We start from the raw sequence: 14088 nt of genomic DNA, 5'->3' as shown, positions 1-14088 counted from the left end.
TGAATGTACTTGTAGGTGAAATAAGCCCCATGGGTTAGTGTGTATGTATGCATTCATGCATGGAGAGGTGGCTGGAGGATTGGTGAGGTTTCACTGCTTTTCCCCAGAGGGGGGCAAACTCCTGTTTACTGAGCTACTACTAAAGCTGCGGTTCACATTTCACCTGCAATGAACACAAGAGAGCGTGCACATACGCAATCACATGTACATCAGTGTGTGCACAGCCGCTGTGTGGGACAGTAGCTTCAGTCAAAGTCCCTTTCTCACTGTATTGCTCTGCACTTAGGCATGAGTAGGTGGGTGTTTTCAACAAGTAGGCGTAGAGGTTTCAGGAAGCTGCTGTTGTAGTCAGAAGGTCTTGGTGGTGAAATCGAATGCTCCTTCTCCTCTCCCTTATTAGCTCCCATTGTGGGTCTTTATTACTCTAGCTATATCGTGTGTGTTTTGAACAGGCAAAGACATTTATCAGCTCTCTGAATAACTGCTGTGCTCTGCGGGTGTTCATTTATGCACGGCTCTCTGGGTTTTTAAAGTTTCACTGAACGTTGCGCAGTCTGACGTTGGGTTGAATTTGCTGGCACATCCGCTCGCAGGAATGCTCCAAACCAGCAAACCGTCAAAACATCTGCTTCTACAGAAGTGTTCGAACTTGCTGATCATCAGTTATTCAAGTTCATTTGATTAGAAGCATGCGATTGCTGCTTATCCTCTTAATTCCTGTGGAAATAGTAAAGGAGTACTTGGTACTTTCACGGGACTGCATGTAGACATGTGAAAACATTCTTTGCCAAATCATCATAGGTCAACACCACCAGAAATAAACCTCTTGTCCTGTCACTGTGTGCCGTTCTGATGCATAAGACAACATTTAGACTTTTGGGTATGTGTGCTGAAATGAATTACTGAATCCTACATGTACTTAAACATCAATTCTTTATGCTCTTAAAAAGTGAAGTGTTGTGGATACAGAAAAATGTCGTGTGCACCGTTTCATATTTCCACATGATTGATGGCAAATCACAGCTGAGAGACTTCACTCGCAGACTGCTGGGCTACTTGTGGTTCTTAGGATATTTAAAATTAGAATGGGAGACAGAGCCTTTGGGCCCCTCTTCCACTGAACAATGTCTCTACATTAAGATTAGACCTAAATCTTTCCTTTTTGTTAAAGCTTAAGGTCAGGTTTCCCTAATAGGCCTAGGCTGCCGTGGGCTTTGATGAGTGTTTCTTCACTCTTCACTTTGTGTTTAATCATTAGTTATCATCTCTGGGTCTCTTCCACAGCATGTCTTTCTTCCATCTTCCTCCCTTCACCTCCAACATGTTGCAGTAGATGGCCGCCCCTCCGTGAGCCTGATTCTGTTGGAGGTTTCTTCCTCTTAAAAGAGAGTTTTTCCTTCCCACTGTTGCCAAGTGCTTGCTCATAGGGGGTCATCTGTATGTTGGAGTGTTCTTTGTTTTTTCTGCATTGTTGTAGGGTCTTTCAGTCAGTATAACGTGCCTTAAGGTGACGGTTTTATGTGATTTGGTGCTATTTAAATTAAATTGAATTGAATCATTTATCATGGTTATGCTGTATTAGTCAGAAGTTTGAAGAAGAGTGGCTGCTGAATATGTCACTGTTATATCTGCTGTTTCTTTATCCAGCACCCATGCATTTAAATGCAAAGTTGTTTTTTTTCCACTTTCTTCCATGCTCAGAGCCAGACATCCACGTTTACATCAAGCCTACGGTCTTGACAAAACAGATGATGACGAGGTACTGAGTCACTCCGGATAACTAAAAGTTCAAAATGTTGATGTAAATGTCTGTCTTACTGTACGAACACTCCTAGCCTGCCCTCACTGTCACCTTCCAGGCCAAAAACATGTGATGGATGGCCTGCTGCTCTCATCAATCATCTTTGATTGGCCCTGATCTGCTTTGTGATTGGTTAATTAGCCTCATCTGTAACCATTATTGCACGGAGAGGCAGCTGCAGCAGAAAAAAAACGGATAAGAAAAATAAACGAGGTGAAAAATGACACCCTCGAGGCTGTCCTGCCACCCTGCTGCCTTCACACAATGCCAGGAATCAGAGAGCTACTGCCATACAGGTGCAACCACACACATTTAGGACGGCGATGAAATGCCTTCCAACGACGGGAGTTTCACAAGTAATTATATTTTGAAAATAAATACTCAAAGAAGACAAGAGCGGGAAAGCGGGGTGTGCCATCGGGTCAACCACATCTCATCTGGCAACAGTTTGTAGGCCGAGACATACAGCAGGGAGAAGAGGAAAGCCAGCTCAAGGCAGGAGAAAAATAGGAGCTGCTTATTAGATGTCGGAGGGAAATATCTAGTAACTGGGTGGTAGCTGCTCACCAAGAGGGAGCAAGAGTTTGGTGGAGTTGTGACAGTACAAAGATGAAATAATAAAAGGTTAAGAGGTAGGAAGGACATAAAGAATAAAACACAAGAGGGAGAGGAAATGGACAAAAAGACAGCGAGAAACTAAAGCAGGATGGAGCCCGAGGGGGAGAAAAGGCCAAAACCACTAGGCTGACTCCTGCTCCCACTCCCTCCCCATCAGCCTGCTTCTCCACACAGGAAATGGCTCTCTGTAGCCAGAAGGGGAGGGTGACAGAGGGGGTGAGGAGGTGGTAGGGGCTCCAAACAGCTGTACCCACCATGAGCCTACTCAGGATGTCGGCATAGGGTGAGAGGAGAGGGGGAGAGTAGGGAGGAGGGCAGTCCTGGCGAAAGGTGGCTGACTATTACATCTTTATCTTCTCAGATAGCGCAGTGACTGATTGCTGTGGGTTTGCTTTTCACTCGGGCAGGCTCAGAGTCAGAAATTTGTTCTGCATCGCCAAATCGCAGAGAACCACAATCAAAAAAAAAAAAGAGAGAAAGAAAAAGAGGAAAAAAAGGCCAGCCAAATGTTTCAAACACAGTCACAAAAGTGAAAAAGTCCAAAGCTTAACCTCTTTCATGAAAATGAGATCAAGAGGATTTAAATTATTTTATCTGTCGATTTTATGCTGAAGCTTCTTAATACTTTAATGATAATAAAGGCCTCCAGTGAGGGTAGCTGGGAAGCTCTAGGCCTGTCTGTCTGCCTGCCTGGGATGGACACCCGATACCAGGCTGAGACGATGCCCAGCCAGCTGCACGCCTTCAGACGTCGTTAGAGCAGACACACAGCACACCCCTCCTGCCACCCGCAATCCATCCACAGCCAATTACAAGCAATTTCCCTGTCCTGGGTGGGGTGAAGAGAGGGAAAGAGAGTCCAGGAGGAAAAGCAGTTGTCAGCCTAAAGCAGACACACATGGTTCTGTTTACAGGTTGCCAGTTGTTTGGCTTTGCCATGGTAACATAGTGCTGATGCTGACTGGATGGATATTTCAAAGTAAAATCGAGGGAGGCAGACGGAGGGGGAGGCGGTGTGGTGACAGTCGCAGCGTTTGATGGTCTTCTGGGTGGGGTGAACTTTCAGCAGAAGGGATGGTTCGCTTAATGCACAAACGTCCCACAAACATGCGTCTGTTTCACCTCTTCTTTCAAACCTCATCCCCCTCACCCTTTCCCTTCTTCGCCTCCACCTCAGTTCCCCTCAGCACCTCCAGCTTCTGTTTGGCTTCCCGAAATCCGCCTTTCCGAAACAGGAGAAGCAGAGCGAGGAGGTGCCTGATTCACCAGAGCTGGAATGTCGGCAGTTCCCACAGGAAACCTGGAGCGTCTCATGCCAGGGTGCCCTGGACAGGCAAGCGCACGCACACATAAACACGGCTGCACGTATTGGCATTAAGCACAGAAATATATTATATTATATTATATTACATTATATTATATTATATATTTATTAACTGAGATCATGTAATAATATAGTATTATTATCTGGTACTGATCAGAGTATTAATGGGATCAGTCATACGTGAAAACTTTACATGTCAGCCGCAATCAAGGAATAAAAAACCTGCACTGCACTCTCGAAATTCACTCTAAATTGCCACAGAGTGGAAAACAGACTAATTTTAATGTCTAGGATCTTCAAACTCCAATAGCTAACACTGCTAATTCATCAAAAGTCTCAAGCCAGTCAGTCACAGATACTGTTTTCTCACATGAGAGCTGGAACACGCATGCTGGATCAGGTGACTCTGAACCCTCTCTTAGTAATGCTACAATGGTCCGAGGCTTGCTGGGGACTTCCCATGATGCAGTGAGTGTTTCTTCTTCAGGCACCTCTTGTTTGTTTTTTTTATACACCACTTTTAATTAAAAAATGAGTTATTATTAATCTGTGACGGAGCTGCCCTTCCTCCAGTCTGGTTCTTCTTGTTAAAAGGGAGTTTTTCCTTCCCACTGTCTCCAAGTGCTCACTCAAAGGGGTCGTTGGATAGTTGGGTGCACCATCCTTTATTTCATCCACTGTGAACCATGTGCATGACATCAGAATACAATCACAGTTTCTTTTTGAAAAACTAACAAGATATGCTTTCATTTTATCATTCGCAAACCAAGTCAGACTTCCTGTGACAGGAGCCAAAAATGACAATGTGCTTACGTTGGACATGACTGATGAGCAGTCTTCCCGTAACCACGCAGTGACTGATGCTTCGCTGACGCCACCGAGGGCTCCCTGCCCCGCCTTAACAGCACGAACCACAGCCGCAACACTCTGCTCTGATGCCTTGACCCCCTCACTGCGCTCTCCTGTTAAACTGAGGTTCCCCGCTGTAACCTCCTCACCTCCACACCCATCTCAAAGAGCACCCCCCACTACCACCACCACCATCACCTCTTAATAATAACACAGCCTGCTGCAAGAGGTCTGCTGTCAGACATGGCAACCCGTCGAGTCTTTCATCTGAACATACACACACACGTTCTTCAACCTTAACCTATCACACACTTTCACACACGCAGGAATGTGTGCTTCCTCACACACACACACACACACACACACACACACACACACACACGTACGTACTGGAGAGAAACAAAAAAAACCCCCCCACATACACACAATTTCAGCTCCGTCTCCTTCTCAACGTGGCGACCCCACTGTTCGTTTCACCTCCCCACCCCTCCTTCTCTGCTTGCTGCTGGCACCGTTACATTAACACAAACACAGTATTTCTGTCATCGTCCCCAGGACGCAGCGTTCCCTTAATATCTCTCTTTCTTTTGCAGGCGTTCAGGGAATGGCAAACGAGGGCCTGAAGGGATCTGGGACATGGGTGAGTTGTGGGAAACCAGAGTGCATTCTGTGGCCTCACAGCATGCGGCACTCTCCCTCTCCTCCCGCTGCCCTTCTCTTTCTCTATCTCTGTTTCTCTTTTGGCAGACAATCACAGGAGGCTTCATGCAGATCGCATATTGGGGCCTCGAATGAGCTGGGAAAACATGCTCCGTTAATACTATGTGCACATCTGAACCCGGTTCAACTCCGAGGCAGAGATAGTATGCGTGTGATGGTGCGTGTATGTTTGTGTGTGTGTGTATATATTCCTCTAAGCTTGTGTGTGGTAATGGCGGTGTTTGTTTTACCTCCACGTAGTCGTTGGCATGGCCCCAGTCCCTCTTGGAGTCCAGGTTGCCCAGGCTGAAGAATTCCAGTTGGCCAAGGTGAATCTTTGCCACAGAACGGCTGATCTTACGCGTCACAAAGTTTGCACCTAAAACACACACGTTAATAATGCTTTGTTAGCATCTTTTGAATTCAATTATGCTCCGCGAAGGATATAAATGTAAGAGAGGTTCAGTTTGGCCCAGTGCACACAAAATACAAATAGAAAAGAAAGAAATACAAATAGAAAAAATATGGAGCAGATAAGTGAAGTCAGGGCCTCCTAAATGAAAATAGAATTTAGAGATCCTAGACAAACTTCTTCAAAACAGTCGACCCCACACACAGAAAAGCACACGCGGCAACAGCCTTCCAAACCTCCGCTTTTCTTCCAAACCCCTTATAGCCAAAACAAGAAAAAAAAAGAGAAAGTTAAAAAGTAACCCAGAGTCAAATCAGGTCTTTACCAACTCACATGACAGCCATTAGAGCCTCCAATGATTTTTCTCGCGAATTCACTTTTGGTGACAAATCTGGGCTGAAATCCAAGACAAATCGCACACACGCACACACAACAGGGAAGTTCCAGAGAAATTGACAACCAAACAGGACCACCCTGGCTCTGCTGGTTGCAGTGTCCAGTAAAGGAACACCACACTGACAGCTGATTCATATGCCAGATCACCTGGCGATGCTCCTCATCTGAGCTGACACACATGGCGATATGATCTGTGGCAAAACAAATGAGCTTCTAATGACTGTTTCTGTGCGGCTCGAATGGTTAGAAGCACTTTTGGGTGTTCTGGCGGGACACCGTGGGCCGGTGTCATGTTCTCTGCTCACGCTGTGGGGAAAAAGATGCTGCAGGGAGCCAGCCCTCCAACCCAAATACAGTATTATATCAATAGAAATCAACACTAAATATTAGGGTGTCATGTCTAATAATACCACCATCTTTGTTGAAGCAGCACATTAGCCCTTAAGGAGTTTCACTCTGGCTAGTCTTTCCTATCTAATGTTTAAAATGGAAGACATGTAGAATCTGTGAAAACAATTTCAAAGAAAAGCTTCAAACTTGCATCAAAGTGTTGGTTATTTTTAGCTCATTCAACATTTCTACTGTACATAAATCTCCCACAACCCTGGTGGACCCCTCGGAGCCCTCTTAAAAGCCCCTCCATGCTGTTTTTGAACTCATCATGCTTAAGATGAATGTTGCCTTTTAGGTCAGCGCCCGTCCCTGGCTGTAATAGCACAGCTCTGTCTCGACACTGTATCACTGTTCCCCTGACATGGAGCAGAGCCTCCATTTAGACACAGGAAAATCCCATGAACCCAATCATGCGAACGCACAAAATTTGTAGTAATTATTTCATAGGAAAGAGACAGCCCTGGGCGGCCTGAGCAGAAACAGACCAGGGAAGGTTAGACACGCTTATTTAAGAAAATACAGCATACTTGTGTGCTGGTAGCAGGTCACATGGCCCCCTGTGTCAGTGCTGCTTAGCCGCCATGTTGAGCTGGAGTTTAATAAAGTGCAAATGAGGATTTGTACATTCACTCTGCTTCCTCTGGATCACACTACAAAACGGAGATCAACGCTAAAAGCCACCTATTGTTCTCAAGTCTATGAATCAAAATTATTGACACACAGATTTTGAAATAGCACGTGTCCACAGAGCATGCATAAACTGTCAGTGGAAACCCCCTTCGATGTCAGGCCTGTCCCGTCTTTGCATGATCATCTCTCCTGGCCTCAGGGGCTATTCTCAAAGCTGGCAGGTCATCTGTTCTGGCAGATACCGCCGCTCCCGCCAACTCTGTAATCATATTAACCAACAATTATTCATCTACCACTGACATATTCATGATTGTCAGCTTTGCTCTCATCTGTATTAGCCAGACAGGTTTTTATCCCATCACTGCCACGTGGATGTATTAACCACAAAGCCTATACACAATGTTGCTGTATGAGTTGCACTGTATGTTTTACACAACCCATACTCGTGGGCTTAGTTCGATTTTAGAGACAGGTGCTGCTGCTTTGATTTGGAACAGTTTCTCTCCCCTTATGTAAAAAAATGCTTTGGAAAACTGTTTAATTTTTGTCCTATTTTAGCTTTACTCAATGATAAAGCAACAGGGCTCTGACCCGTCGTCTAGCCATCACGATTTGGCCCTTGTAAAACTCACTCTAATCCTTATGCTCGCCCCTTTTGCCTCCACGTTCACTTATTCCTTCATGGCAACTAACAGATCAAATGCCTTGATTAAAGACAAGAAGGTCAATACTGAGGACAACTGATCACAAGCTATCGATAAAACTACAAAGAACAACAAGTATATATGTTGGACAAGTGAAGTCCACCATATAAAAAAAACACTGGTTCAGCTTTTGCTTTCAGCTGGACTAGACATGTCATCAGCCTTTAGCTCCAGTCATCTGTCAGAAGCTGCTAATGCTAACATGGTGCCACAAGCTAAACGGGGCCCTTCAAAACCAAACATCGCTTCTAAGAGAAACTTTGCCTTCTTCAAACGAGCTCTGGATCTGAACTAGAGGCAACAAGACTGTTGGATTAAAGGAAACTATCTAATAAGGCGATGAAGACACGGGTATGTAAAGAGTGGCAACACGCCTGCAAAAATAAATAAATAACAATGCAGGTATCATGGTTGGTCAAGGTGCTGAAAGATGATATGATAGATTTTCACAGATATGGACAGGACACAGCTTTCAAAAGATTGCAAGATATTTTTTTACATCAAGAATTTTCATTAGCTGAAACCCTTTATATAGTGTATGTTAGGACCTGGCAATGTGCAAGGGAATGTACTGTAACAAGAGCCCAGACTGGTAACTGCAGTAAACTGGAAGGCAGGGGGTTGATTTGATCCAACATCCAAGGGAAACTCAAGTTTGCAGGTTAAACACAGGTTGTCAAAACTCTGCAGAGCCAAGCTGGCTCTTAAAAAGGTGGCAGAGATATACAGTATAGCACAGTACCCCAATCAGTAATAAAGTCTATTATTTCCCCCTGAGCACACCTGTAGTCTCCTTGTAAAGCTCACACCTCTGTTTGGAGTGGCTCTGCTCCCTGCCTTCTCTAATTGGTCCAGTGTGGAGCAGAGCATGGACCTAATGGACCGGCCTGCCTGGCCATGGACAAAGCCTGCTCTGTTACTGGCCCGGGTGTTAATGTGTTTCCTTTACTGGCAGCAGCACTGCAGGGCAGCCAGGAGGCGGGGTAGAGGCAAGCAAGGGGGGAACTGGGGGGGCTAACAGGAGGCTCTGAGCCCAAAGGGGGCAGTGGTGGCCGTTTAACCTTAGACCGGCGGAAAGTCTAATAAAACCACGGGCCGTGAAAACTGAGCAGACAGCAAAACCCGAGCCAGAAACTGACACTCGCGCTCTCTCTCAGCCTCAGTCTTACTTAAGCGCTTTTCTTTTTTTCCACTATTCTTTTTCATTTTTTGGCCAGAGAAGCAACAGGAAAAACGTAACACACAGGCTTCGCTGGCACAGCTGGGACCAAGTACGGGGAGGAAAAGGAGGAGGAGGCTGAGGAGAAATGTATGGAGATGTCTCCAATGCAGAGCCAGGCCACGTGGGCCCAGACAGGATAGGGCAGGAGCTGTCAGCTGGGGGCTTGGTTCTGGGGAACTCGGGGAGTGGACTGCGGGTTTGAGGAAATTTTAGCTCGACCTAGGTTACTCAACGGATTCTGTCGTTAGAATTGTGCTGCTAAAGAAAGGTGAATTGTGAAGTCTCATAGTGTGTGACGGTCCAGACCTTACACACCCAGACCTCAAAATGTCTGAGTCACACTCATTTATATTACTGTCTGAGAGCGTATTTATGTGCATTTACTGTTCGGAAATCAACCACAGTGTAATTTATTCAAATCTCTCCTCTGTAACATTTATTCTGAAGACACATTGTGTGGTTGTGGGAAGGCAAAAAATGGTACATTAGCTCTGGAAAAACTGAAAAGCTGAGTAAACTCAAGTCCTGAATTAGGCCAAACATTTATCAAGATGATATTTGCACAGGTAAAAAACACCTACTTCCTTCCTTCATTCCAAGTTTCCTCTTCCACCTTCAGACCTGGTGTATGTTTTCATCACCTTCTAAGTATATTCCAAGATTACTCACAGGATGTTATCGGGTTCTCTATTTTCTTAATGAAAACTGTGGAATGGCTTGGTACCCAGACTCTTAATGAACCACATTGTAAAAGAAGTACTGTTTATAGGTCATATTTCTCTAAAGGTGACCTATAATGATCATTTCCAGTTCTGCATTTGTAATTTTTGACTCTACTAGAGTAGCTCTGCATGAGTCACTGTCCAAAATAATCCTTATTCACCTCACTGGATTCACTGGATCTTAGTTCAGCTTTCGGGTTTATTCTAGTCTGAAAGATACAGTTTTAGCTCCCTTCCCCTCCCTTTAAGATTAGGGTTAAAAACCTTTCCTTTTTGATAAAGCGTATAGTTAGGGCTGGATCTTGTGACCCCGAACCCTCTCTAATAGCACTTTTCCACTAGTACCTACTAGGCTCGACTTAATGCAGCTCCACTGAACTCTGTTTTGGATGTTTTCAATTACAATCACCCTAATGTGTGTGGGTTCATTATATCAACATGGGCCAAAGTCGCACACAAAATATGTGGATAATGGAGGACGGCTAGCAGTTGGTATAACAGATGCTCAGTGAATGGCTTTTTGTCAGACTCCATTGTTAGTCAGTTCCCTTATTGCCAGGTTTCAACAATTGCGGTTTTGATTTTTCGTAAGGGAGATGCTCTCATGACTCATCAGTTGATGCCACATTGCTTGGAACTCCAGCCAAGTAGGTGCTTAAATATGCCTTAAACCAGGTACTTTCACCTAATGGAAAGCCATAAAAACCAAGTCAAGTCGAGCTGAGCCGACAAGAGCAGGGACTAGTGAAAAAGAGCTATTAGTTACATTCTAATAGGCCTAGGCTTGCTGGTGGCTTCCCATGATGCACTGAGTGTTATTTCTTCAGCCACCTCTTTTCACTCTCTGTGTTTATAATCCACTCTGCATTTATTAAATGGTTATTATTAATCTCTGGCTCTCTTCTACAATGTGTCTTTTGTCCTGTCTCCTCCCCTCACCCACAACGGGTTGTGGCAGATGGCCAGACCTCCATGAGTCTGGTTCTGCTGGAGGTTTCTTCCTGTCAAAAGGGAGTTTTTCCTTCTCACTGTCGCCAAGTGCTTGTTCATAGGAAGTGATCTGATTGTTGGAAAAAAAACTGTCTGAAACGTAGTCTGGAGCCTGCACGCTTGGCTCAGAGTAATTAGTACACATGCTGAACTCACTTTTGTCATGTTTAATGAGAGTATCCACCACAGTAACAGTGTATAAAAGACAGAGATGATTAAAAAAAAAAAATACTATTTCCCCCTCAAAAAGTTAAAGCACAAACTCATTCCAGCTTTTTCCCTAGGTGTTTGACAGGTGAGTCATTTCTGTCATGAGCCTGTCTGAACTGGCTACGTTTCGGAGGTGGAAAAAGAAAAAATAGCCGAAACCTAATTCGGATTGCCGCAGCGTTGTCATAGAAACTCTTCAGTTACCTCAACACAGGGTTTACACACCTGTTTTGGAATTCAACCAGAACTGCAAATCCCATAATCCCACTCCGTCTTTGAGAAATGGCCTTGGGGAGTCAAAGGATTTCTGGTAGATTTCAAGTGAAAAATGTAACCCTTAATATCTATCTCCACTCCCAGACATTTTCGGATTTAGATCAACTCACTAGCCGTATTTACTTCAAAACGAATGCCTACTCATTCCATACCCATCTTCTTTATCTCTGCTGAGTTATGAACAAAATACCTGACTTGCACGAGCACTGAGTGATTTCGCAGGAGGAATCTTCCCTGGGTCGGGGGGGTTGGCCAAATTCCACCCAGACCAAAGACCTGTCAGTGTCTGCCATCACTGTTATTGCACAATTCACATTCTGACTGATCTCTGGAGCCTCAGCCGAGGGAGAATATTTGCATTACATCCAAGACAGGTCATGAGCTCAGCTCCGCCAACATAGCGTCTATTCACACCTGACAGACTGCTGCCCTCGTTCTGGGCTGACTCAACTGACAGGGAGGGTGCAGAGAGAAAGAAATGTGGTGCAAGAAGATTTGGGAATGGAGCTGGAGGATTGAGAAGTCAAAGACAACGAGCAAAAAAGGCACAATTTCTTTTTAAAACTGGGTGTAATGCAACTAAATGAATGGAGTGTGAAAAATCGTGTGGAGAAAGAAAAGGAGAAAGTGAGAGAGGAGTTTATGATACATGTTGTCCTTGAGTTTTAACACTAAGAGCACCGCCTCCACACTGTTGAACCCAGGGTCTAAAATAAAGATGGCGGCATCCAGTAGTTTGACTAAATTAAAATAGTGCAGACTGACATCTTGAGGTTTGCTCGTCCTGCTGCAGGGCCTTGATGGGCCTTGGCAAAGGTTGGGAGAGCAGTGGCGGTGCCCTCGACTTGTGGTGCAATTATGCCACTCAAAGCAAGCACCTCAGTCAACAAGATTCTTGGCTACCATGGTGATCTGGGATAACAAATAGCAATTTGAGGGCGGCGATGGGGATGAGTGAAGGTAGAAACCTCCATGACCACGTGACACATCTGAAACCAACTGAGGCAATAGGGGAAGCACCTTTGTGGCTAAATAGCACAGGCCTGTAGGAGGTGTGAAGGCTAGAGACGAGTCTGTCATCAGTTTTGCTTCGAAGATTTAAACACTGATCCTCACCTGGCCATAGTTCAGCTGATGTTTAGGCTGCTTTCATTCAGCCCACTCTCAACACTACCAATGAAATCAAAGACCCTAAACTGAAAAGTGGCTGCTCCGGCTCAAAAGATACTGCCTAATCCCCTTGATGTCCACTGACCCAGTCGTTCCCATCTTAAGATTTTCTTTGAAAACAGCCTTTCCAATAAACGGAAAACATATCGTCTTACAAACCTATTATGCGATCTGACCTTTTGAGCTCAATCTCAACGAAAGGGGGAAAGATGAATCCAAGGCATGTAGGGGCTGAGCCGTTGTATATGTATGTTTTTAAGGGTAGCATTGATTTTGGCAGTACCATTTCAACTTCCCAAATGCTAACTGCTGTTCTCGCCTAACATAACAGTATATTATTCTATACTGCCAAGCATGAACCACAGAGCACTGAGGGAGGAGAGATGGATGGGACTTCCCCAAATAAACCAAAGGATCAGCCTCCAACTGTTGTTGGCTAGTAGTATGAACTGTGTACATATACACACGAAGCAATATTACTATAGTGATTTACTGCACAGCCTTACACCAACACACTATTAATAACTAAAAACCAAACAAAGGTTTCGCCTGCTGCTGTCAAAACTGGATTCTGAGGGATTCAGTGTTTGTTGAATACGCTGAACAAATAAGCATGCGACTGGCTGTTTGCACAGGTTTCACTGCTGATCGTGCTGTTCAAGAGATTGAAGTACTTCACAGTCTCACATGTCAAACTATCTATGGAATCCATTTAGCATCCCTGTGAGTGTTAATTCCCTCTCTTCAGAGGCAGTATGCTGATTGTTTGTTATGGCTAATAACTAGGATAACCAGAAAGGGGCAAGCTGCGGTGAGAACCACCTGGCAGATGCAGACCTCTGTTTGCTTTGTTTCACGCTGGATTTCCATCAGGTTATTTTTTCTTCCCCGACTGTTTGATTCCAGCCTTTTGCTGCAGGACAATGGTAAGCGTCTGTTTGTTGGCAGAACAGTTTGGTGTTTACAGAAATGGTAAGAGAAACCAGAAATGCATTCCTGCAGGGATTAAATCATTCTGAGCGTCATAAGACACAGAACTCCTTTGCATAGTGCTCCAGAGAGGCAGGGCATCTGATCAAAACTCTCCAGCCACTCCCAGCATTCGTTGTCCTGTGTGACACATCGCGGCACACTGTCTAGTGAACAAGACAGGACACTGTTCGGTCAGACGCCTTTAAAGGGAGACTCGGTAAAGGTTGTTAAAAGGAAAAAAATCCTCATCAAAGCAAACGTCTATTTGTTTCTCAAACACAAATGCACACAGATGCAATAGTAATCCGGGACAATGACCTCACCGTGTTTCCTGTGCGTGGGAGGCGAGGTGGGGTAGTGGTGATGTCAGAGCCAGTGAAATTGACATCCTTGACCTCATTAGTGAGAAATTTATTCAGACATGCACGATGTTTGTAAAGAACAGGAGGAGTTACATGCAAATAATGAGCAATCTTTTTTCCCCCTTTCTCCCATGAGTGAATTAACAAGTTAAGGCAGTTCTATAAAATTCTACAGACGTTTTCAGAAGGGTGTGCCTGCAAGCAAGAGAGTAATGCAAAATTCCTCTGGCGATCTGTGGTGCAATTTTTAAAATCACTGGGAAATCTAATTGACATGCACTGATTTCAGTGGATTTTATTCAGTTCCATTTTATTTATATAGTGCAAGTCACAAAAGC

At 44.6% G+C, this 14088-nt stretch overlaps 1 protein-coding gene across 1 annotated transcript in view; it reads right to left on the bottom strand.

Annotated features, from left to right (window-relative positions):
• Positions 1–14088, bottom strand: part of gmds (GDP-mannose 4,6-dehydratase) — a 198178-nt gene that overhangs the window by 112028 nt on the left and 72062 nt on the right. The window contains exon 7 of the mRNA XM_085252085.1: positions 5543–5670. Coding sequence (XP_085108211.1) covers positions 5543–5670 — 128 coding nt within the window. The remainder of the gene's footprint in view (positions 1–5542; positions 5671–14088) is intronic.

This window comes from Mchenga conophoros, linkage group LG17, assembly GCF_057382185.1.
Source record: "Mchenga conophoros isolate Kocher_MC1m ecotype Shallow Benthic linkage group LG17, M_conophoros_male_GT1.1, whole genome shotgun sequence".
Taxonomy (NCBI): domain Eukaryota; kingdom Metazoa; phylum Chordata; class Actinopteri; order Cichliformes; family Cichlidae; genus Mchenga; species Mchenga conophoros.
Note: the sequence above shows the minus strand (reverse complement) of the source record. Positions and strands in the feature narration are given on the sequence as shown.